We start from the raw sequence: 26,132 nt of genomic DNA on the forward strand, positions 1-26,132 counted from the left end.
TTCACATTTTTGTCTTTTCATATAAACTTAAATTGACCATCCATATTAATGTACAGAAATAAACATTTAAAAATAGTTTTATCAGGTGGAGAGGCCACAATTTAAGAATGTCTCAGAAGATATTTTCACATTAAATGTTTATTTTTGTTTCCTATACCTATAATTATACAAGTATTTTAAAAGACTTTTATCTTCATCATCTATGTATAAATGCTAACTGAGCTCTACAAATGAACTGAAAATATCACCAAAACTTGTAGTTATTTGCAAATCCATAAAATATGGTCAGTTTTATAATATTTTGATTGAAATGGAATTGTCTCGGACTACCAGAGTGCTCGGATGGTGTGTAGGTAGTTATTATTACACCTAGATGTTTATTTCCATGCCCGACAGTGTGTATCTTATTTGCGTAACCACAGGCTGGTTATTTCACGATGTAGAACAGCATGAAAATTGCTGTAGGCTACTTGGCCAGCAGCCACTAGCCATGGCTACTCACACAGCCATGAGCGCATAGCCACAACTGCTATTTCTCAGTAGCTGTAATGCAAATAAACATCTCTTGTTTTCTTTCTTTTCTTTCCAGACTTTTCAAGCTGTTTACTGCTGATATATGTGATGCGTCTGTTACTTCAGGGTTTTAAATGATGCAGAACCCCTTAGGAGATGTGTATAAGGTAGAAAGTGGGGCAATGAAATTATGCAAGGAAAAGTGTTTAAAAAGCAGAAATTATAGAAATCATTTCCTATGGTCATGGTCATTTAAAGCACACATTTTGTCTTTTAAAAATATGTGCTTACATTGAGTCAGGCTTATCCTTAAATGCTGAACAGCCTCACAAATCTGTTCTCAGTCTGTGCACTGAGAACAGATATGTGTTCTCATAACTTAATTTGTTGTATCATTTGGGCGTCTGCTTTTCAAATTAGTTTGAAACACAATATTAGTGAGAATATAGGACAGTCTGAAAAAGAAGAGTTATGAATACCTGTTAGAAGGAAAAAATGGCAGGGAAAGAAGGTGAAATGGATGTGATGGGGAGACATGCTGTAGAGTTATTACTTATGCACTCTGTAGATTTTTTTTCTTTGCTCTTATTGAATATGTACAGATTCAAAGAACATAATGTTATAAGGGAAAATAATAATTTGAAGATAGTTCCTGTTAACTTCATAAGCCTCATGTTTTTAAAAACATATTCAATCTAGGTTATGGACACTATTGAATGAGCAAGTTGATCTCATCATCATATCTCTTAATGGAAAAAACTTAATGAGGCACTATCATGTAATTTAGACCCCTAAAATACGACGTGGTAAAGCCTAAGATCAGTAGCTAAAAGGTACAGATGGTTTATGAGCTTTTTGTTATTAGATTAAAAATGTTTCTTCTTAATTTTGGGGGGTGATTAGTAATAAAGATAATATAAGATGAGCAATTTTGCAGAAAATTACCTAGACTGGAGTCAGTATCATGCTGTCACAAGAAAGCAGACATAGTTGTCGGATGTGTGAACGGGATCATTGTGTGCAAGACACATGAGTATCTTGTCAGTTCTACTTGGCTGAGTAAAGCCAGAAGGGGTCACAGTATTTCCATAGTGCAGGCAAACTGAACGTTGTGCTCTGTAGCACAAACTCTTGCAGAGGGTTCCTTGTGGCTCCAGGCTTTGGGGAACGGAGAGGATCAGTGAAAATTTTGGGCATTAGGACAGCAACAAAGTGAGTGGGAATTACTGCTTTTCTCTGCAGATTACTGCTTTTCTCTGCAGCAGTAGCTACCGCGCCTCATCTCCTAAAGCAGCTACCACTCCACATCTCCTGAAACCTGCCTTAGCAGGTTGGACTTCAGCAGGTCCAACACTTTGTTGGTTTATGTAGAGACAAAGTAGACGCAGGCTGTTGTCTAAATTAGTTTTCAAACAGCTGATTGTTATCTGCACTGGGAAGAAGGCATGGGCAACATAGAGAACTCATACAGGAATGTTTTGTCACCCCCTGCAGTTGTTCATGCTGTTTCTGCATGTAAAAACCTACATCAGTGCTTATTCTATGTTGGAAACAGGCCTTCAACTAAATTCTACTAGCTCTGCTGTGATTTAAGAGAGATACTGAATGCTAGCGTAGGGCAGAGTAACGAGAGGTCCAGGCTGGATGCCTATGAGAGAAACTGAAGGAGTGGTATTGCTTAGAGAGAAGAAGACTAAAGGGAGATGTAATGGACATAACAGTTTTCAAGTATTTAAGAGACAGCTGCAAAAGACAAAGGATATAAACCGTGAATAGTCAAAATCTCTGCCTTAGGGCAGGAAAATGGACCTTCCAGTCTACTAGCATAAAGCTCTACGTCAAACTAATATACTTGCACTGCTGTGAAAGTGCTAGGAAGTAAAAATTAATCTCCTGACTAGTCACACAGTTTGTTGTGTGCCATAAATAACATGTAAAACCAAAATGACATCACATATATTAAAAATGAGATAGCCTTTTGAGAGTCTTTACGGTTTAAAATTGATTTGGGTAAGACAGTTATGTTGTAAATAAGGATTTTTTATATGATGGTGTTACTTTGGAATAACCTTTCCAAGGACATTTTCAGGCATACCTCTTCAGAACAAATAATATCTTCTTTTAAATTACACATCCTTGTAACTGTGGTTAGTCCAGAACCAAGCTAATATACAAATCACATCCTTACAGATAGTTAACAATAGTGTGCAAGAGAGATTGTTCAAATCTTAGTCTTTCTAGTAGGGACCTGGAGTTCCCTTTTACTTGCTTTACCATTATAGACACTTTTCTCCTTCTCCTCTATAAATCTTGCTGTGAGAACCCTTTATTTTGGCAGTAAACAATTCAGTCCTAGATACTTCCATCTCCTACTGTTACATTTTCTGTTTTCCTTTTATGTAACTAACTGCAAAAGCACTACTTTCATCTTTGCTACTTCTTAGGTTAATCCTGCATTGCAGGCACACTGTTATCATGCACGGTTTTCTTTTATGCTATTAACAGGTACAGGTGTTTTGAGATAACAGTGTATCAATGAAGATCAGTGTAGCTACATTTTGTGTTGATAACAATATCATTGATATCTAAAAAAAAAATGTTAATAAGGAAAGGTAGACATGGAAACAGAGATGACAGCTGTATACAAGTTACATGAGCGTAAGAATATTTACAAACTGAGTGTGAAGTCATGACTTGTTTGAAGTTGAAGGGAAATTTTTACAGTAATTTGCAGTGGAGCCAGTATTTTGACTTATACTTTTTTTGACTGATTTTACTTCTTTTTAGGTGAACTAAGTTTCTGAGGGAAGGATAACACGGGAAACAATTAGCATCATACTTACAAATTGTGACTAGTTCATTAAGTGTTGGTTATGCTATCTATGATAGGTAAAATGTAAAGAAATGCAATTAGCCTTATTGTAAAATGCACTGAAGTGTTAAAAAGAAATTTATTGATACTTACAGAGACACAGAATTCACTGATAGATAAAAGGTATGAGGTATGATAGCAATGGCCATGTTAGTAATTCATTGGTGTGACTTAAGAATCATGATGCCTTCTCCACTATGCTGGCACAACTGTGCAGCTGAGCTGTGGGTTCAGTTGAGAAACAAATCCAATTTAAAAGTGGTTTGGTAGGTCTTTTTAGCCATATAAATTTTGGGGTCCGTACATTTCCATCCTGTGACTGCAGGATGAATGAACAGGCATCCAATGGAGTCTGAGAAGGCTTTTTGCTGGTATCACTGCTTTGGAAAACTGCACCTCAGCATCCCACAGCTAAATTTCAGTTAGGACACTAGAGCTTTTCCTACATGGCAAAAGTTTATTTTTTGATTGCTGAAATTAGTACATTATTGTGAATTTTGTACTATTTTTTTAAATAATGTTTGTGGACTGTGTCTTTCTGCACTGCCTTTAATATTTTTGAAATGTATGAGTATGTTTAATTTGAAGGAAGTAACTGTTGCCTCTGAAGTGAACTAATGGTTTACATTTGTCTGTTTTGGTTCATTTTTGTCTCTAGTATTACACTGTGGTGTTTAGATGTACTGCTCTCCTGGCTGCGTACTCCCTTGTCTGTTAAGATATCATGGTGCCTTGCTGACAAGTGAGTTGGATCCTTGCCAAAGGACAGAGGTTGTCGAGTACTAATGTTTTTAACTGGCAAGTCTGTATAACACTGCAAACGTCACCTCCTGTGCAGGAAGTCTTTCTGTGCCAGTACTGAACTTTGGCACCACGTGCCTCCAAACATTTGATCACACCTGGCTGTTCACACATGTGTGTCAAATAATAGTGGAGGAAAGGGAAGCATAAGGTTCAAGCACGGTGTTGGCTCCTCTGCAAGCAGAGGCTGGATTGCACTGAGCACTTTGGAAACTTATATGAGAGGTACCCAAATGTCATTAGCTGAGAGATAATGGCAGTCCTCTGTTTGTCCATTAGATAATAGCACCAGCAGGAAAGTACTGAATCTCAGCAAAGTGAGTTTGCATTTAACAAAAAGATCATGAAATTGCTTCAGTCTGTTAGAAAAATTAAGCTGTAATACTGACTGATTAACATATATAAAAGCATATAAAATTACAATTAACATATAAGCCACTAATACATAAGTTAATTTCTGTTGTGTGGGACAATGGAAAAGAAATTCATACTTTCATGTGTGAAATTGCATAACCCCTAGCATCTACCTTGCCTGACTTCACATACTTAAAGTTAGGTCGGGTGAGATCGGGTCTAAAGGGCTGGTTTCATAACTGCAATCTGGTACTATATATTGGTTTTTTTATAAACAAGTTAGACAAACTTCTGTCAGGAGTTACTTTAGAATAATTGGCACTGTCTTGGGTTAGAGAGGACTCTTCAGCTATATATTGGATGGGGAAAATGGTTCAGTGCTTGTGGTTTTCTGTTAAGATAGGAAAACCTAAAAGTAAAAATGGCTAAAAAACTGTTCATTGTCGAAGCTGAGAAAACAGATGAAAATGAGAATCAGGGGAAAGGAAGTTAGGCTTGCTTGATGATACTATTTATACTATTTCAGTCATTGAAAATGTATTAAAGAAAACTGATACTTAAGATTTTTCACATGAGTATAGATAATACTATTCTGGAGTAGTAGAGGAAAAAAGGGAAGAACTAGTTGAGGGTCATGCAGGGCCTACTTTATACACTTCCTGCAGTGATCTCTCACTTTTTAGCTATTATGAAGAATATCAAAGTAATACTTCATTGTGCAAAGTCAGCATCATAGATTGGCCAGCAGAATTTCAGCTGACTTTGATTTTGTTGCATTTAATTTTTATATTGTTTTATTATTCTTCTCACAAAATTGTTTTCAAAATCAAAAACGAAAAAGTCTGTCTGGCATATAGAACTCCTGTTGTTAGCATTTTCCCAAGGAGTGGGTCAATACAAGAAACTGTGAAGAGTAAAGCAGACTGCTGCATGCTTAGCAGGAAAGTTATGGAAAATGTAAGGTAAGTTTCAATTTTACTTTGAAGCAGATTGTACTTTTAAGTAAAGATATACCAACTCCTAAAAATAGATAAGAATGCATATAAATGTGCTGGGTAAAGATGCAGAGTAATTAAAATGGAAATTTAGACTTTCTGCTATGTTGTTTATTTCCCACAGGGGAAATGTTTTGGAGGAGCTGGTACACCATTTAGTCTTCTGAGCGCCACTAATATGGCATACTGAGTGTAGTCATTCTGCTTTGACTTCTAATTTAAGCTCCTAGTCTTCCTAGCTTTCCTCTGTTTTAATTACAGAAGACAGACTCCCCTACTGGGTGACTCTGGACAGGAACCTAGCACCAGTAGTCTCATTATTCTTCCGGAGGAGCCTGTCCTTTCTGCTGGTGAAATAAGGAGCCTAAAACAGGGGGTTACCGCCTTCATGAAATTTAGGTGATCCGAACAACTTCCCTTTTTCTAAATTGATCAATTTTGGCCCCATAAAATAGTACTTCTGGAGGACAGTGAACGCTTCTCAGTCTATGCTTTTCTCCTTTTCACAGCCTACTGTCTGCTCAACTCATTTAGTACAAACTCTTTCTATCTTTCCACATGCCTTTATCAGTTTGTGCAAAAATCTTCTGTACAGCTTGTGCTTAATAGAAGAGTCATCTTACATCTCTCTACTTCACTGATTCTCCATCTGTTCTCCATCCAAACCAAAGCTGAAAATTTATCCTCTGCTTTGCATAAATCTCTTCAGCACTTCTTCTAGTGCTTTTATTACTTTCAATTTTAACTTAACAGCCCTGTGATAGACACTATATAAGATAGTTCTGCACTGCACTGCACTGCACCCCTAAATCATTACCTGAAAACAAATATTTCCTCATTCAATTGTTTTCCATGTTTAAGTGCATGTATATGATTTAAACACTTATTTTCAAATATATGTATGTAATAGTGTGTTCATAAATGGGAGGGGGCAGTGCTATTCTTTAATATTATACAATTTTAGTTGATATATCTTTCCTAAGCCTTCCTATAATATTGTAACTGTCCAACAAGATGAACTGGGGTCCTTATTTGTTACCAGACTAATTGTCTTGGATGATGATAGCACCTTCAGGCAGATTAGTTCCTGCTCAGATTCAACAACCCTTGAATCATACAGCAGGGGAAAACAATGTCACCAAAATATAACAAGTCCAGAAGTTCATTAAGCATCACAGAACTAAGTTTTTTAATTTTACAGCCAGTTATTCCCTGAAACTAATTGTTTTGTCATCTAAAAGTTTATTTGCCTCTCTTTATCTCCAAGAAACCAAACCAAACCAAATAAAACCAAACCAAACTTCAATAGCAATTCAAAGAAGCTCCTTTCACTCCTGATCTTCTCAACATTCAGATTATTTTATGGAAGACTAATACATGAAAAATTAAAATGGTAGCATGACAGACTGACAATGAAACATCTAGTGATAATTCTGAGTTCTGAGGCATCTTTGGTGCCTAGATACTCACTGATCTCTGCTAGTTAAGATTTTCACCTTCTCAGAATTCCCCTTCTGGCTCTTGCAACAGCACTAAGGCATGAAGATGACAAAAGGTGGAATGTGAGTATTTCTCTAGCAACAAGGAAGTCTTTGTGAATAATCTATATAATGAACTTAAAGAAACTGTACAGTACAAACAAAAGTCTTGGTGTGTTATCAACCTGATAGGCGCAATCCCATTTTCCTCAAGTTCATATGTTTAGAGTGCAGGACTGTTCCATTTAACATATTTTTTGTGTTTCATTAGCCTCATTTCAAGTGGACCAAACTATGGGACTACCATCCGTAGAAGATAGTATTTGTGAGAAGAATTCCCTTTTAGTTCTTCCTTTAGTTGAGCCTAAGCAGTCCTCTAAAATATATCCTCCATTCTAGTTAGTTATAATTAAGTTTTATTTTACTTGGCCATAGCATAGGTGTTGTGAATAACAGATACTGTTGTGAGACACAAGAATGTTGTTCAGGTGTATTTGCAGGATTAGAAACATCTGCTGCTTCAAAATGTGCTGTCGTTTAGAAACCTGATAAAGTCTTCCCTCACCATACTATGTCTCTGATCGTCTGCGTTACTTACTTGATTTCAATGATTTGGCCTGATTTCAGTAAAGGAAAGCACAACTTCACCCAAATTTTTAAAGCAGTAGTAATACAAATACCTTTTTGGACACAATTTTAATGCAAAGTAGCAGGCAATCCAATGAACCAAGTAACTGTAAACTCATAGATGTGTTTAATGGTTAAATGGTCAGATTATTATTATTATTTATTTTTTCAAACTGGAATGCTTCTCGAGGCTGCTTAAAATGATCTTGCAAACAAGGTAGTACAAATATACCCAGCTACGTTGCACACCTGTGGTTGTAGGTGATTTAGAATTATGATTCCTTTGTCTCTGGGAGGATACTTGCATGAGAAGGACATTATTTAATTCAAGGAATTGAAACTGTTCCTCATGCGACTTCCGGCTGCATCACTGGAATGGTACTAATGCCAAACTTCCAAACCCATTAAGTGCCTTCAGACCATAGGTCTACCTTCTCGATCCAGCCTTAGTATGGGGTGAAGTATTGTAACTGGATTTTAGTGTATCTGTGCCCTATTAACAGGCTTGCTGTGGTTCCCAGGCAGGGAAAACAGACTCTCCAGGAGTATTAACAAGACCCAAAATGCACAGTGTGAAAAATAAGTCTTAATAGTAGCTTAAATAAGTCTCATCCCTTTTATGTTTCCCTGAATGTGCAGTGAGAAGCGGGCACGCCTTTCCATGGTTTCTGCTGGGGCCTGTCCAGCAGTACAAAGTGCTAGGCCTCACACACGTGGCTACTCATTACACTTTACCCACCTCTTTGCATTTAGAGGAAGAAAAGTTAGGGAGTTTATTCAGTTCTTCCCTTATGCCTATTTTTTTCACCATAATCATGATAGTTTAACTTCCATGAATCTGTCTGCCTGCTTCTCAGATATATCTATATTGCCTCTTGTTTCTCAGGGTGAGGTTCATCTGACTCAATGTAAATGTTTGTATTTAAACTAGTCCCCTAGCATGCTTTTGCAGTCAGTGGAAAGGAATAGGCACTTATTTACTTACTTAATAGGGATGGTTCACCATGATCAGTTTTAGAAATCTATGTTAGGGCATGAATAATCTGCTGTAGAATTGCTTTTCTTTTTTTGACTGATCATATAGGAGTCTAGATGACAAGTTCAGTGTAGACACCTGCATTTAGCCAAATGAAGTTTACATTCAATGTCTCTGATCCTTAATTTACCTTGCAAGGTTTTTTCTTTCTCTTCTGTGTGCATGTATAAATCTACGTTCTGTGTAAGACACTGACAGGAGACAGTGATGCAGCCTTTTTAGTAATTGAACATTTTCATATAAAAGTCAAGCATTTCTGAAAATGTTGCGGGTTTCCATGGGATCCAACTGGAACAGCAAAGAGAGCCTGAAGCAGTTTTCTTTTTTTTTCCCTTCCCAGTTTTCCTTAATGAATATAAAAGCTCTTTGGTTGTATTTTTTCCAGCTTTTGTGTGGATTGTACACCTGTATTAGTTAGATTTGTTGTTACTGCATGATTTTTAGCATAATATTGTTTCTCCAAGAACATCCCGACCACAATTAAAGTAGAGGCTAGTCTCTCTGCTCCAGTCCACTGGCAGTCATTAATAACAACAGCTGTGGTAAACTTGTCTCTAGGTCTGATCCTTCAGAAGAAATCATGAGGGTCCAGCCAAACCTAGGATTTAGCTATAGTGTAACCACGCCACAGATTTTACAGTTAAAATACATTGAAAGTAGTGAAGACAGCTTTCTAGTCACTCAGTTTCTGACACTGTAGAATGTCTCTGTATTGTATTAGAAAAGAAGATCATTAGCGTTCTTTGTTCAGAAATTATGTCACTCTGCTTGGTGGTCGCATTGAAATGCTTTTTTTGTAGGAGTGACCTCCACAGACTTCTGAACTGTCACTTCCATCCCTTATGATTATCTCTTGTGTTGCTCTGAATATTAATGGCACAAAGCCGTCCTTGTCTGCAGTGAGCACAATCCAAGAAGAGCCTACAAAAATTAAGGAAAAAAAGAAAATGAGTGTACTGCTCTGGTTATGTAAAATGTACAAGCACATTTTAAAAAGTCAGCCAGCATGCGAGCAGAGCAGGTTTTCTTTTTGTGCACTAAAGCCTTATTACGCTAATGACATTAAGGTCTGACAATCTGTGCTAAACACACCTTTGTGTAAATGTGAAGGGGGGCTAAAAGAAAGGTCTGGAAAGGTTTGAGGCATTTTGTCCCTTATTTAAATTAAGTTGAAAAACAAGGTGCATCTTTGCTAGTTCTGATAAACTATAAGTATCTCCATTTTCTGAAAGCTCAGGCAGCCTTTCCATGCTGACTTTTGTTCTAGTGACATCTACTTCTGCTTATCCCTTTTGCTCATCTGCTCTACCCAAATGATGAAGAGATCATAAAAACTGAAAAAGTTGGCACAGAAAATGATTGTGCTGTATTTGTTCTAGAAGGAAGTAGGGGTTTCCATCTCCTTTACTGTCAAACCAAGATTGTTCAGTATGTTTTCAAATTTGTATGGAAGGAATGGAAGGAAGTTACACCTTGAAGATGATTTACAAAAGATACCATGATTTACAAGAGATGATTTACAAAAACTGATATAATAAAATTTCTTGTCCTTTAATTATTTATCAAATCTTCTCATAAAGAAGAGAATGAACAAAATCTGAATGACATTTTTAACCCTTTTTTTTTTTTCTGGAAAAAAAAAAGAGGCAAGATTAAAAAACCAAAGATATCAAAATTATTCAGGTTCACTTTCTGTATTGCATAGAAGCAGAAAATAAACCTACCTGCTCTTTGCTCTTTACTTCCCTTTGCAAATCATCTTGACATTGAAGCTATGTATACCATATATATGTTTTCTAGTGATTAATCTGTTTCCTTTTGGACTGGTTATTGCAGTTCTTATAGAAAATAGTGAATTCTCTATTTGTCTTTTTTTCACTTTCACATTTTATGAAAAAACCAAAAAAATCTATGGCAACTAAAAAGCATTGTGGGAGCCCTTGTATCACATGTTTTTCTTAGAGTATATATCCTGTCATTACTGACCAGGAGCATTGGCTGGGGTCTGAGGTAGAGAAAGCCCTGTTATGTTCTGCTGTTGGTATTTTTAATTTTGGGAGATAAAACTGTGTTTTGAAAAGGGATGTGAAAAAAGGAAGTGTAGAAAATCCAGAAGAACCGTGCTTAATTTTTGTCAGTCATAATGAAGCATGTTCCTGGACAAGGCAAATCTCCCCTCCTTATACTATTAACAAAGTACTTTTCCAGGCTGCTACACTATTGCACGTTGTCATGTCACCTGTTACATCATAAGAAGATTGTCATTCCAAACCATGAATCTTTAATCTTCTACTCTTAATACTTTCTTTCTAATTCTGGACAGACTTCAGATTCCATAAGCAGTGAGCCTGAAAGTGGAAATTCTGCTGTCCAAATCAATAGTTATGTTGTTGGTCAAATTGATAAAGCATACTCTTCTGTCAAACTCTTGGGACTTTTTATTTTCATCCATTGAAATGTTTGAAATTCTCTGTGTCATTGATAACACTTGCTTTGAAGCATATCCCACAAAATATTTCAATGGTGGAAAAACCTTCTGCACAATTATTACGATGATGACCTGCTGAAAAGAGAGACTTCTGTGTGCTAATACCAGGGCACGATATGACAGGCTATATTTAGTACAGGTAATGATATTACAGTCCTGGGCTTAAAGTGCAAACGATGAGGCCAAGTTCGTTGCTAGCCTAACTCTGATGATCTTAATAGCCTTGCCGTGGTTATGCATTTGGCCTACAGCTGTGAACATTTTTCCCCCAATAAATTCAAGTGTTTATTCATAGTAAAAAATGCCAGGCTGTCATTGTAATACAAACACACTCTTCATTACATCCCCTTTAATTATATAGTATTAAAGGATGGGAGTGATATTTTTAATCACATTTAATATTCATGCCTTGTGGCAAAGGAAAGATTTAGGAATATAAACCTGTACTGGTCAGAACTGAATAAAGAGCTACATAACTACTTCTGCCCCAAACCTGATAATTTTGCAGGATTTTGGTGAGTTTTAGAAAGATTCTTGTTTCTGTGGTTCTTTTTGCTGTTAAGAAACAGACTCTATTTCAGAAAAGCTGAGCACCACATTGGACAGAAAGAGGGACACATTAGGATGATTCTAAGACATTGTCTTTTTGATATCTCTGAAGTCTAATGCATGAAATTGAGGACTGGTGTTCCGCTAATAAAATATTAAATGTTCAACTGTTCTATAGAGCTGAAAATGGTTTTCTCAGGCCCCTTATTTATTATTTTCATACTGAATTCTAAACCTCTTTTTTCATTATGGGCATTTGTTTCCAAAATCAAGAGCTGAAAGTACAGGCCAAAAAAGGTATCCTCCTTGCCCTGCAAAGTTGCATTGTGTTACTGCAGAAGCCTGCTGGGAAGTAGCTCAGGCCTCAACAGTAAGTAGAGTTTTTTCATATACGCCTCCACTGCACTGCACAGTCAAGAGAGATTGCTGACAAAAATATGAAACCTGCATATCCTTATCTTCTGGAACAACTTTCAGAAACTGCTGTAAGCCAGGGGAAAAAGGAAGTGGTCCAATGGTCTGTGTTGTATTTGTAGCCCCTTTTCTTCATTCTCGTGGTCTCATCAACAACAAGGAGATAAGCAGAATATGAATGGCAGCATGGTGCATATTTTACATCTTTTTCGCACTGTCCCTGGTGCCAGCACCAGTAACACACAAGGCCTGGTTTCTTTTGCATTGATAAGCCTATTATATAGCAGTCTGGTGTGTAACCATCGTTATTTAGAAAGCTATAGTTTACATTAGTACTTTCCTTTTCTTTTTAATTTCACCAACAGTTGAATTCATTTCTCATAAAGCAGAGTGTACCGATTAAGCCAATATGTCTCAGCCTGTCAGGGGCTAAGACAAGGGGTAAGACAGAGAGTAATTTATGGATCTGTCAGTGTGGAAACCATGCAAGAAGATCATAATTATAGCCAACTACTGTGTACTTTAGGATCATAATATACTTAGACTGTGATGAGAAAAGCCATCAGAAGCATTGTAGAGAAATGGTATGTATGTTGCTGAGAAGGTAGCATACAGGAACAGGCAGGGACAAGGTAATTCAGAGACCAGCCTGGGGCTAGGATTTCCCTAGCTGCTTCTGTCCTTACAAGTTAATCAGTGGTGGGTGGTAGACATGTGAGACTGGCAAATTAGAACATTGAGCTTCATTGTTTATCTTACATTAAAATAATTCCAAATGCTACATGATACATATATATATCATATTCTGAGAACGACTTTTTCTCCAGCCTACTCTCTGTTGTCAGGTCTGGGACATGCTTGTAAAGATGGGCAAAGCAAAATGCCAAAAGGTCTCAGGGAAGCACTTCTATTTCCAGGTACTGATTATTTTCTCAACCTTCTTCTGTAGAGACATCTAACATATTACTCTGGTGATAGGTAGTTCTGCAGTTACTTAGCATTTAAGTGATTTTAACAGACACTCTGCTGTGTTTCAGACAAAGGAAAACACATACTTATCAAAAGAAGTTAGCTCTCTCAGTTTACTGCAGTGTGGGGTAATTATTCTACCACAAATGCCTCTTTTATGCTAAAAATCTCAGGTGAAACCAGATACCAGAAATAAAAAGAACATACCGTGTTTCATTTCAATAACAGGCAGATCAAACAGCTGCTGGACTAAATTCAAATGGATCTTGCCATCACAGAGGAGAACATCTTTTGTTTCTTCAGTAACTGCTCCATTTGAAAAACTTTTCTTCAAATACATACATGTAAAAGAAAAGATCTTGTTAAAGGCTTATACATTGTGCCTGGGTTCTTTTAACCGTTCCTCTGCTCTTAACTCCTTTCAGTTCTTTAGTCATTTTGCTTTTTCTTTGTCTGTCTTTGCTATAATTTATAGATGACACCATCAAGCAGTGCAATTCTAAGCACAATCTCATAGTCCCATGTGAAGAGGTATATGCATCTTTGCTTTTTGTTTTGTGTGCTTATGCAGTGCAAAACTGCGTCAGCCCTGTATATATCATGTATTAGGTCATGTGTATGTGTCTGTTGGGCCTTTCTGCCTGAAGAGTCGATTCAGTGGAAGGGAATATATCATGCCTGGAATAAAGTTGTCCAAGATGCTACCAGAGCAAATGAGTACTGTGCTCAGTTTCAGTTTTACGCGTGGGTGGTTTTGATAGTCATTGGTCAGCTATTCCACCCCAGTAAAATGACCTCAGTTCTGGCACAGAGAGAATTGCAGAGAGACTGGACATAGCAACAGTCTCTCTGAAAAGCTGTTGTAGCAAGGTAGCTTGGGAATCCTGTGACTTTCTTTGAGAGAGAGGGAATGTATGGGTTTACAGCCCTGGAATTTACTCTGGCATTCACTAAAAAACCACACCTGAATATAAAGGTGGCATATTCGTGCTTCATGAAGTTTAGCTGGCCTTGAGAATTGACACCTTTGTGTTCCGTCATTCTGATTACTGCAAAATAGTTGAGCTAATATGGTTATGGAGTGGATATATATTTGCATTTACATTTTCCTATCTGCTATCATTTGAAAGTCATTTTAACATTAAAAATTTTCCAGTGACTCAATGCTATTAAAAAATATAGGTGAATTGGACATTTTCTTCTAAATAATCTTGCTATACTTTGTCCTGTGAATTTTGTTTTGTTCTTCCCTCTCCATACTTTCCACCTGTGTAGTTCCCATGTGTTATGGTGTGGTTTTTTTTCTTTTGGCATGCCTTATGTTTGCAATACCCCCAGATTTAACATATTTGAATGAACCAGTCTATTTATCCCATTTCCTAGAACTTTCTGTTTTGTACATTCAGAAGGGATCCAAGTTAACATTTTAAAATGGGTTGAAAAGATGTCATGTATCATAACTCCTGTTCTAGTCCTACCCTGTCAGTGTCTACTTCATACCCTTGAATCTTTCTTGCTAATATGAAACTTACAGTTGAATGAATTCACAACTGTGTCTTCTATTTCTGCGCATAGTAATCTAACCTTTGACTAAACAAATGTCTCTTTTAATGCTTGTCTTCATTTCTAATTGTGCTGTCTTTTGACTCAGTCGCTTTCTCAGTTAACGTGCTTTTTTTGCTCTGTAACACCCTTTCTAACTCAATCATTTTCATTTTTCTGTACATAGTATGTATGCTGTCGTGCAGCCACATTGGATTCTGTAAATCAGAATGTCTACCAACTGTTGCAGAAGTATTTTTTCCCCACTCTATCATAAACTGGCTATGCAGATAGTCTATGGCTGATGGTTATTTATTTATGTATTAATTATGATTGATTGAAGATGTAAGAACTGTAAGAATATCTTCCTGTTAAAACCTAAACTTTCCAACTTTCAGAGGTCTTTTCATCTCTTTCTCCATTCAAAACAGCCAGAAATTTGTTGCTTTGTAATTAAAAGGGAAATACCTAAGGAATGCATCAAAGTATCATTTCTTAGTTGTAAACCTATAGTAACTTTTTATTACAGCTATAACTATATAACACAACTTCTTTGTCATTTTTAGGTCTCTTCAAATTATATAGTACTATGTTCTATTGAACCTAAATACACTTAAAACTCAATGGGCTGAATGTTCAGCAGTGAGCATGTGCTTTGCATTTACATTGCAGAGATGCTATTTGCCTGTACAGGTATTTGTGGAAAGCTTTTCATTGCTACGTATTGTGGATTAGCACATCTAAGAACTACTTCATTTTCCTGAATTCAGGTTGAAATAGCAGAGTTTATTCAAACTTGTACTTCAGTTAATGAATTACAGAAAAAGCTGGACTGTAGATGAGACAGGCACATTGCCTTGACCTGAGTGGTTAATTTTTTCATGTAGATATGCTTCAACTCAAGAATAATCAGAAAACAATCTAGCTCTGCCTCTGTTGACTTGAAATCAGCTGAATGGAAATGTATACTAAGGATGACTTCGTTCCAGTATGTTTCCTCCTTAGTCTTGCAAGTTATTATTGGAACAGCCATTGGAAGTGGAAGACATTTTTGTATATACAAAACTACATGGCATCTATTTTTTATCCTAACCAGTTTTTCAAGTATAGACCTCAAAGCTTAAGTTTCAGAGTTGTTTGTCTTTCATCACTTATGAGCATTTGTATTAGCTATTCTGTCTTTGTCATATACTACTGTTTATAATGATAAACTTAATCATCTTTACATTCATTTTTGTCTGCTGGCAGATTCCATCAGGTCAAGAATCTTTCTCTGTTTTAAGCTTCCAATTATTTAGTCTTTTTTGTTTAATGGTTAGCTTAAGTGATGATAACATGCCTTCTCTTTGAGGAATATGGTCACAGACGTCATATCATAGATTAACTGATTTAATCCCATGCCTTCTTGAGAGGTAGGTAACTGTTAGTATTCCCTTTTTATAGATGATCAAACCATTACACAGGAAGATTAAAAGAGATTTACTCAAGGTCACGGAAGTAATTCTGACAGAGTTAGAAATACAACTAAAATCTCACCTTAGTACTTCCCATTTTCATGCCTTAACACAAAGACAATTTTCTAGTCACATCTAGATTTAATCCACCGTTTCCCGAAATTTGTATCTATCTGGTTTGGCTGTGTTGCTATTTATCTCCAACAGAAGCCAAAGAACTTGCAATTCTCAGATTAAAATCCCTTAATGTTAGTTGTTTTATCCTAAACCAAAGTTCATTGGTAGACTAAGAACATATTAATCACAGAAGAAACAAATATATTTCCACATACATGAGTGGATATTTTCAGATTAAGTTTCTTTAGCCAACTTCCTGTAGTATGTCAAGTCCAACTCTCCCTCAACAAAAATCCAACAGAAAGAAACCATCAATTCAAGAATTGTTTTCCTTCATCTGTGTCAGCCTGCCCCTTGATCAGATTTTATAGCCTATAAAGGGTCTTCTGGGCAGCAGCCAGCCCATCGCAGCGTTGCCAAACTGTTTTTCAAAACTCATGTTTTGGAATGCAAATATCCCCAAGAAGAAAATAGTTTACTAAGGCAAAAAGGGTTCCTGGATTAGATGTTATACACCGTATGTCTGCACGAAAAATAAACACGTCTTTTACCACTTTTTTAAACCCCACTGAGCAGTCAGCTAGTTCTGCCTCTTGACCTTTTCCACTATTTATCTTGTATTTCCTAATGCACTGCTTACACTTGCCTGGACGCTAAGATCATCTTCATGAACTTGAATTCAATGACTGATGAAACAGTGAGGTAAATAAGAATATGCTACCAATCAGAATTGTTTTTACTAACACTGGGTAGTGATTGATTGCAGTCTGAATGTGTCTTTCTTGCACATGGATGTCTAGAAATGTAAAATGTTTTCCAGATGAGGCCTCACAGCTGTGTTGCCCAGTATTGCATTACTTACTGGATGTACCTCACTGATGTACCCACAAACTGCCTTTGCTCTTTTCATAAATGTATCACATTTTTGATTCATAGTTATCTTGTAGTCACTTAACATGTGCAAGCTTTTGTCATCCTTGGTTGTTCCCAACTAAGGAATATTCAGTTTTTAGCAGAAATTCCTTCTGTTAATCCTGGAATGTATCACTGTGCACTTCATATTAGTTCATTTCAATCCATTTTTTTTATTCTAGATGCTAAGGTCATCAAATTACAGATGCAATATCCTGATCCTCTATTGAAAATACTACTGACTTTATGCCATATGCAGATTTTATTAGCATATCTCATTAATGAAACTTTTAGATTAGCCTGAAGATCAATTATGAGAAAATCCACTAGTAAATTTCTTCCATTTTCTTTTATATTACTATAACCATTTACTAACTTCCTTCCAGCTAATTCCTTAACCATCTTAAATTTCTTCTATTAATCCCTATTCTCTGCTGTTGAACAAATAATTTCCCCTGTGGCATGATTTCAAGCACTGTACTGAATTACAGGTATTTTAAATATTCTTCATATCCTTTGTGTTGATAATCTGTTCTTTTATAAAGGAAAGGTGTCAGGTTAGTCAGTCACATCTCTGTGTTGTAAGATGAATAGTGCTGTAGTTGCCTAGAAATTGGTTTTCTTTTTCTTAAGCCCTTGATTTCAGCTCTTAGTGTTGTGCTTCAGTGGTAATTTCAGTTTTGATACCTTAGTACCCATTACTCAGCTTGCTTTTGCCTTGCCCCCACATTCACTGTGTGGGATGAGAAAAAAATAGTAAATTAAATAGACATGGGCATTCTGGCCCAGAAGACAATGAAAAGAGAGTTAGATGGCTAAGGAAGAGCACTGAAGAGGAATGAGAACTATGATTTTTGACATTCAAAGTACTGTGTCTCATTAAGCCTTGTGCAGCATTGTCACAGGTAGTATTAATGAGGTTTGGCTGCCTGCACTACTCCCCCTTCCTGTCATGATTTCCGCTGTTGCTGTGATTCCTGTTTGATTTTTGATGGATCCTGATTTTATTTTGGTGGAGGTCTTAATATCTTTCTTGCCCTTATGTGGGACATTCCAATTGCAACCCTAATTAACCTGTCAGAGAAGCAGAAGCCTGTAAAATGTTTACGTTGGAAGAGATCTGAGTTGCTCAGGGGTGCTTAAATCCCAGTGCAGTTTGCATTTATAGTGCACATCAGCATTTCAGATGATATGATGCTAGCATTTCTCTACTCTTGGCTCCCTGTCAATAGTTCTGCAACTACTGTTTCAGGTATATTGTCATCTAAGATACACCCTTTGTCCTCATGCTTGTGCTTCCAGGATCTTTATGTTTTGAGTGTGGTTTTTAACTCAGATCTTTACTTTCTTTGCACAGTACGAAAACTTGGATTTGTTTTTAACATTACATATTCCTTTTCTGTTGCGTCTATGTATCCAACAAACAAATCATCTGTTCTAATAAAAGATATTGTGTCTCCTCTACAAACCCTGCTTGTCTGCTTTTGATCAGTTTCAGAACATTGTTGTCAGAATTTGTTCTTAACAAATTCCTCAACCTTTGCTCAAAACATTATCCATGCATTAATCACACCTTCTCTTGACTACTGCAGGTCTGTCTTTTACAGTCATCCTAAATCTCTTCCTTCTAAACTTCAGGATGGCTGACTAGTTTCTTACTCCAGGGAGCAGTCATATCACCTTCCTCTTCCATCATTTTCATGACTTTCTCTCTATTGCTCAACCCGAGTCACAATTGCCCTTTGGATTTCAGAAAGGTTCACGGTCTTATTACGGCTGATCATTGCAGCCTGGTCTTTGCTCATTTTAGTGTGCCACCCTTATACCCCCCTTCTTTATCTCTACTTCATGTATTTCTATCACAAGAACTTTATTGCCATATGTTTGGATCCTTTCTATTAATCTCTCAGCTCTGTGTAAAGAAATGTTTATTTTATAGCTGACCTTAGCAATAAAGTTTCCCGTAGTAAATTGTATGAAGATGCTATAAAAGTACAAATTGACTTGTGTATAATTATTGGTGAGTGCTAAGAAAAGGAAATCATCGTGACTAATTGCTGAAAAGATACTTATTTCCTGTTTAGTTATGCAATATATACTCTCAGTGATATACACTTTTGACATAATACTGCTTGTGAGCAAGATGCAGGAGTTTTAAGATATTCCTCAGATTAAGATGAATCTTATTCCTCCCGGAGAGGTTTGCCTAAATGCCATTAATTTCAAATCCAGATTGGCTTTATTTCCACTGTAATTAGCTTTTGAATGAGGCTAGTTTAAATATTCTGCAGCTGTTTCTTTTCTGGGGGAAAAGGATGATAAAAGTATCTTTTTGCAAAATGAAACAGAAACAAATCTGTGACAGATCCTCATCTCTTCTTTTTTTTTTTCTTTTTAAATAATATCCTCTTATTGCATTTGCCTGTCTGCCCTCCCACACTATCCTGAATTACAAGTCTGTATGTGATGAAAGAGCAATAATATTTGCTTTTCAGGGTTGAATGATCAAGTCACCTCTGGTGGCTGAATGCTATTACACAAGTGATAGTGCAGTGACATTTCCAAAGTGTGAGTGATCATGTTTTTCTTTTATGGCTATGAGCTACAAAGAATATAAATGCTGGTAGTACTGCATGGATGTGACTTCAGAGGAGTTATAGGTAGGCAAGCACTAACAGAATAAACAAAGATTTTGAAGACTATTTAGTGAGCAGACATTATTAAGTAATACACATTCTGGTTTATATTACAGTTTTCTAAGCAGACCTGGAAACATACATAAATGTCAATAATGCTTCTGCACAACAGTGTAATTGGTCATAATTATTGCTACATTTTTATCTACTATGTTTTAGACTTTCCTCTCATGTTTTTAATGCATAAATATGGTTATGCAGTACTGATCATGATATTTTATAGTACAATAGATTTCTCAATCAAGATTGAGCCTCTGCTGTGCTGGGGATTATACAAACACTTAAGAAGACATGCACTTGGCACAAAAAGCTGAAAGGTAATGGCCATATTATTGACTGGACTGCAGTGTTCCTAAAGCTTAGAATGTTTTCCACAGGCTGATATTTATATCATAAGGCAATAAAGCTATTTCCTGCCTTTTCACACTGTGAACATAGAGCCTGGCTGGAACCCACAGCCCAGCTGGTCTCTGAGCTCAGAGTGCTAATCAAATCCTGAAGGAGGAACAAAGTTCAGATGTCTGAATCCAAACTAATCAAAACAACTATTTTCTGAGAAAATTATTAGCTGCCTATGAAGCAAATATTTCCCTGTCTGTCTGGAGGCCTTTTTGCCATCAGTCTATTTTTCATTATTTTTTGGCATCATGCTGTGATCCTGTTAGGTTTCAGAAGAGGGGCTGAACTATGCAAGGCATTAGCTGAGACTTACACAAAAAAGCTATGTGTGTCAGAAAGACATGAAGTGGCACTTTTTCTGAGTCATTATAATGCAGTACTGGCGGTGCTTTCTGCTGGTTCAATGTGAAACTAACCTGCTTATATAAATAAGAGTCTTCCTTTCTAAATGTAGTTAGTTAGTCTAGCAGTATTTTAGAAGCAGTAATATTTTTTTTTGCTTCCAAAGAAAAAAGCGGGATAATTAATTCTTGCTGCTTGTGCAAGCAAACATGCACAGTGACTTCAGATCTTAGATTAATGTTACATGTCACAAACAAAACTTCTCTTTAGAAAGGTTAATCCAATCGAATCCAAGAGATAGGGCTGCTTGCTAAATAAATAAGTTGATTTATGTTAAGAAATAAGAATTAATTTGCTGGAGAACAGAAGGGCTTTCTTCTTGGCAAATAAAATACTAAATTATTTAAAAGAGACATGTTGCTTTTTTCACCAGAATTTGTGTAACATAGTCAAGTTAAATTGACTAATACAGATTGAAAGCTTTGCTTTGATCCAGAGTACCTAATATACTAGAATCTGCTTAAATGCCAAGTAAACAATTGCTAAAAAGTAATGAATATGATTGAATTGAGTCACCATTCCCTTAATGAGTGTTTAAGGAGGGGTACTTTGATGTCTGTATGGATTCCTTTAAAGTAAAAGGAAGTCAAACTTGTTTGAGAAGTACATACTTTCAGCATCATCACAGTGTAATGTATTACTTTGCCATAATGCCGCTTATGTTGCAGTAGATACGAATGCATTTACAATTGGCATCTACATCCTGAAAGGGACCCCAGTTTTAGCAGCAATACCACTAGCATCAGCATGACCAAAAATATTATCAGTATAATGTTAGTTTTACTATGAATAATACTAAGAATAATAGCCAGAAATAATTACACAACCTATCTTCCTTAGTTGAAATTCTTATTGAAGCCAGTACGAATTTTGCCAAAACAAGGGTCAGATAGGAACATGATGATTTGACATTCATTTATTTATTTAATGAAATGATAATTACATATTGACAGATTTTTTTAAAAATTTTTTTTTCTTCAGAAAATTTGAAGTGGTAATATGTTTCATAAATTGAGTTTGTCCAGCTCTGTGAAGATTAGTGATGAGAAATTAAAGTAGAAATAAGCCAACTTCAGGTCATGCCTATCTGAATTTTCCATAAGTTGAGATTCAATATTTTGTTTCAGTCTTCATGAGAGTCTATTTCAAACTTTGGATTTGACCTTGCGTTTGAATTGATTATGTTTCTGGTGGGTTACGGTACCACTGTACTCATAGGCTCATCCTTACACTAAACTAACATATAAACCTTTTGTACATTAACAACTGTTTGGCTCTGTTCTCTGTCTTTGAAAGATGCACACAAAATCAGCTAGTATCCAAGACAATTGTGCATAATCAAAGAACAAACAGACACAGATCTCCCACGTGAAGTATCCTCTAAGTTACCCACATCATCCTGAGTTATTGTTTCAGTGACAAATTATAATACCATTTTAGATTAAGCTTGATGCCAAACTCAGGTTACATTTCTCATGGGTTGATAAGATTAAACTGCATCCTCTTGATTTAAAGCTAAATAAATACAAGATTGTTTAAAAATTCAGTGTCCTATCACAATATTTTTAAGCTGACAAAAAAGTTACCTGGTAAGTGATATGAACGACAGGTGGTTCCTGTGAGCATGGATAGGCTAAAGATATCCTCCTCCCATTTTTAGCGAAGTCCGTTATTTCAGAAAGACTCAGTTGTAACTCATTGAAGCTGCCACAAAGTCTCTCTAAATTTCTAGATATGTGACTCATTCCTCTTTCACTTGGCAAATTGTTGTTTTTGGGAGAATTTGATGTTTCTTGGATCACATTGAACTGTACTTTAGGGGAAGCTGGTCTGCTGGAAAGCCTGGTAGATGTTCCAAAACCAAGAAGAGACACTGAACGATTGGTAGGTTCAGCATCCAATGTTTCCAAGGCCACCGAGGGGTCACCTGGGAGCCTTTTTTCATCCAGGTCACTCACACTTGATGAAGAGCTCTGCTCATAGCTAGGGCTCTTTACTTCTTCAATGAGTCTTCTCCTGCCACTAGGAGACTGAATAACTGTGCTTCTTGGTATTAACAGCTCCCTGCTTTGAGGTTGGTCATCTGTAGCAAGATTTTCAAAGAACTTTCTTTTTCCAGGTATATTAATAGAGGATTCAAAGTTATAAAACATATTCTGCTTAGTCTCAGGCAATGCTGAAGGATCTTCTTCCAGCATCAATTCTTTGATCATCAGACGCATTACATACCTGTCTGAACTTGAAGATGGAATGAGACTAGGCTCAGGGAACTTTTGCTTGCCAATCAGAATCAATAGGAGTTTAGCTGTCAAAAAGCATAGGCCCTTTGGTCTTTCATTCTTTTCCAGCTGGATTTGTTGAATATGAGGCATGCAGGAAGAGGTTACTGAATACACCAAAACAATGTTAGAAGTATTAGAGGCTACTGCCACAATCTGAGCTCTAAGGTCAAAAGCCATTATATCAGGAACCAGAATACCTGGGATGGTGACTTTTCTGGTGGTGGTTACCTTCCTCTCAAAAGTCACCAAAATCATGTGAGAAGAATCTTGACCATTTGTTGCTGCAGAGTCTTTGCGTTTCAGAGTAATAAGAGGACCGGGATCAGACCGACGGTGGTTTGCAAGGATATGGGTTAAATCCACAGGACCTGACGAAGAAGAAGCAACTGAATCAACACCGGATCTATCTGAATCTGTGGACTTTCTTCGCCGGTCCATGGAGTATTCCTCATCACCAAGCACCAGAGCAGACTGTGAGATTAAAGAACCAGTTTCTGTACCAGATGGCATATCAAATGCAATGCCCGCATTCAAACCACAGATATTATCTAAAGGAAGCTCAGTAGCTACAGCAATTTGGAAATCCAGCGTGGCTTCTATAGCACAGATATAACCTCCCACATCAAAGACTGGGCAAAAGGAGCAGGTATTTAGGGTTTTCTGAGCATCATCCCATATGTAGGAATGCAGGGCACTGCCTATAGCAACTACTAAACGATTACCATCCTTAGTCCAGCAGGCACAGTGGATAAGCCCGCTGCTTTTGATATCTGCCTTAACTCTAGTATTGTCAGTACGAACAGCATGCAAGACTGAAGCATCTCTTTTTGTAAGCACAGCCAAGACTTCCTTCTTTGGATGCCAGACACAGCCCTGAGAAAGCAGTGGAAATGGCTCACCAACTTCACAGGTCTGAGAAATCAAGGGTTTGTTCCTCTCCGCAGTGCTGTAGCCCAGCTGCCAAACACTAACATGCTTTTTATGCTGAACAGCGAGCAGAGCTGGGGTGTCTGTAGAGCAACATGGGCCCCAGTAAAGCCCATGAACATGTTCAAATTGACCAACAACACTTGAGTCTCCGAACTTTAGTTCTCCATTATGATAGTATAAAGCAGTCAGTATCACTTGCTTCCCATCTGTCCAGGCAATTCCATGCACGGGGTGGATGGCCTGATATAAAGCATTGAGGCCGGTCCTCAGCAGCTTTGCCTTTCCCAGCTCCATCTTTTTAAGCTTTCTGTCTACTGGTGGTTGTTCCAAACTAAAGAATCCATGGAATTCACTTGCAGATCACAGTGAGGAAAATTTTTTTCGTATCTCCTTCCCTTCCTTTCCAGAATCAAGCTGTTTTTTCTGCTAATAATCCAAGAGCCTATATTGTGAAGTCCTTCCCAGTAAGCCTGCAGCTGCTCCTCTAAGTATAAATCCATGTCAAAGCTGCTTTTGCTATTTCTTTTCCTGGGAGGAGTTATCATCTTCATGTGATGGCTAACAAGGTTTAACCAATTACTGTACGTTTTCATAGAAGTCTATTTTTAACTCTTCACTGCTGGGAGTATATTTAAAAATAACACTCTAATACCTTGACCTTCAGTGAATGAAGGTCTTTGGTGAAGGCTGGGGAGAGATCACACACTATTAAGCCTAAGTATTAAGCTACAGCCTGAAATAATGACCTGACACTTCTTTCAGCCAGCCTTTGAAGGATAAAAGAAGATTTAAACATACCTGAGGACTGTACAAGGCAGATTGCAATCTCTGATGGCCAGCATCTTTCAAAGATAGAAGATCCTAAGTGTCTATGAAAGGAAAGTAGAAAAGGGAAATCATGCTCTGTTCTGTTAGTATTTACAAGAAAATGAAGAAAAGTTAGATTTTAAAAAAAAGCAAAATATTTCAGAAACAAAGACAGCTGATTAGTGTTCATTTTACTGGGACAGATTTCCTAGCTACAAATATATATTGGTTTCTTTCTTTGTCTTCCCAGCCACCTGTATCTAAGTACTGTTCCCTCATCATATAGCCAAAATGTGAAGAGGAAGCCAAAGTTTCCCCGCTTCCCTAAACTCTGCAGTTTCTACAATATGTAACATAGCATCATGCAAAGATCCTTGAGTTGACAAAGACCCAACCAATAAACTCATGTAACACAGTGGGGCTGTGTGAGGATACGCCAGTTTGGTTCGGCTGTATTGTTTCAGGACCAGAGCTGGTTCAGATGGACTACCTTGGGTGTCTCCATTCTTCCCTCCTCAGCACATCCTTTTCTGGGGTTAGCTTGGACAGAGCTCGCATATCGCTGAACATAAATTGTCAGGGTGGGATTCATTACTTAAATATAAGCAATCATTACTATTTTCAACGCCCTAGGATATCTGAGACAGCCACACCGGGCTGGCAGACATGGCGTAGGACTTACAGAAGAGTAGTGCCATTCTGGAGTGGCAGCTGGCAACAAAGAGATGATCCCTAGATAGTCCCTAGACTGTCTAAGATGGCATTAGAAGCTTATGTACAGGTAACTGAATCCCATCCTCAGCATCTTTTTGTAGTTCTTGTTTTGCCAGCAGCAACTTTCTGCTTTGATGTAACTTGTGTCGCTTGTTGTTTGCATAAAAAAAATAATGTGAATAAATTAGACCTGGGCAGAGGTTTACAAATTATCAATATAATCACTATGGTTAAAGATGTAAGACTTAACCATACACGTTCTGCATCTTGGGCTGATTTATACTTTATATATTTTTATAGTGCTACCTGAGAAAAACACACCTCTTGTTGAAGGCAGTTGGACCTCTGTTCTAAGAATTTTTTTAGTATCCTTTTTCCAGGTGTATTTACTGAGGATGGTGAGTACCACTAAAGAACTCCCAAATTTATGTAAAGTAATCATATCATATTCTCATTCACAGCTACTTGGTTTTTGTAGCTTGTTTCATGAAGATTACATTCCAAATCAAGACTTTTTTATATTCATCAAGGACAAGCCAGCAGTGATGACTGGATTAGGTAAAAATTTTAAGGTTAGATACACAGGTTAGAAGATCCCTTTTTATGCAAGACTCCTAAAGTTTTGGTCCCTGTCTGTGCTTGCAGTGAAACCATGACTTTTAATGACTCTACCTTACCCATTGCTGACACAGATGCCCTGGCCATGCTTAAGATGCCACACTGCCATACCTGTTTCACTAGGAGCTCTAACTATTCTGTACTTCCCCAAAGTGGTGGCAGG

At 37.1% G+C, this 26,132-nt stretch overlaps 1 protein-coding gene across 1 annotated transcript; it reads right to left on the reverse strand.

The window, feature by feature from the left end:
• Positions 1-9,430: 9,430 nt before the first annotated feature.
• Positions 9,431-24,124, reverse strand: LOC104842139 (WD repeat-containing protein C2orf44 homolog). The gene is made up of 3 exons (XM_010584262.1): positions 22,205-24,124; positions 13,304-13,424; positions 9,431-9,597 (listed from the first exon to the last, which is right to left on the reverse strand). Exons 1-3 carry the CDS (start codon positions 24,122-24,124, stop codon positions 9,431-9,433), a joined length of 2,208 nt encoding a protein of 735 aa, XP_010582564.1.
• Between the last annotated feature and the right edge of the window lie 2,008 nt (positions 24,125-26,132).

This window comes from Haliaeetus leucocephalus, unplaced genomic scaffold, assembly GCF_000737465.1.
Source record: "Haliaeetus leucocephalus isolate CR32 unplaced genomic scaffold, Haliaeetus_leucocephalus-4.0 Scaffold964, whole genome shotgun sequence".
Lineage (NCBI taxonomy): Eukaryota > Metazoa > Chordata > Aves > Accipitriformes > Accipitridae > Haliaeetus > Haliaeetus leucocephalus.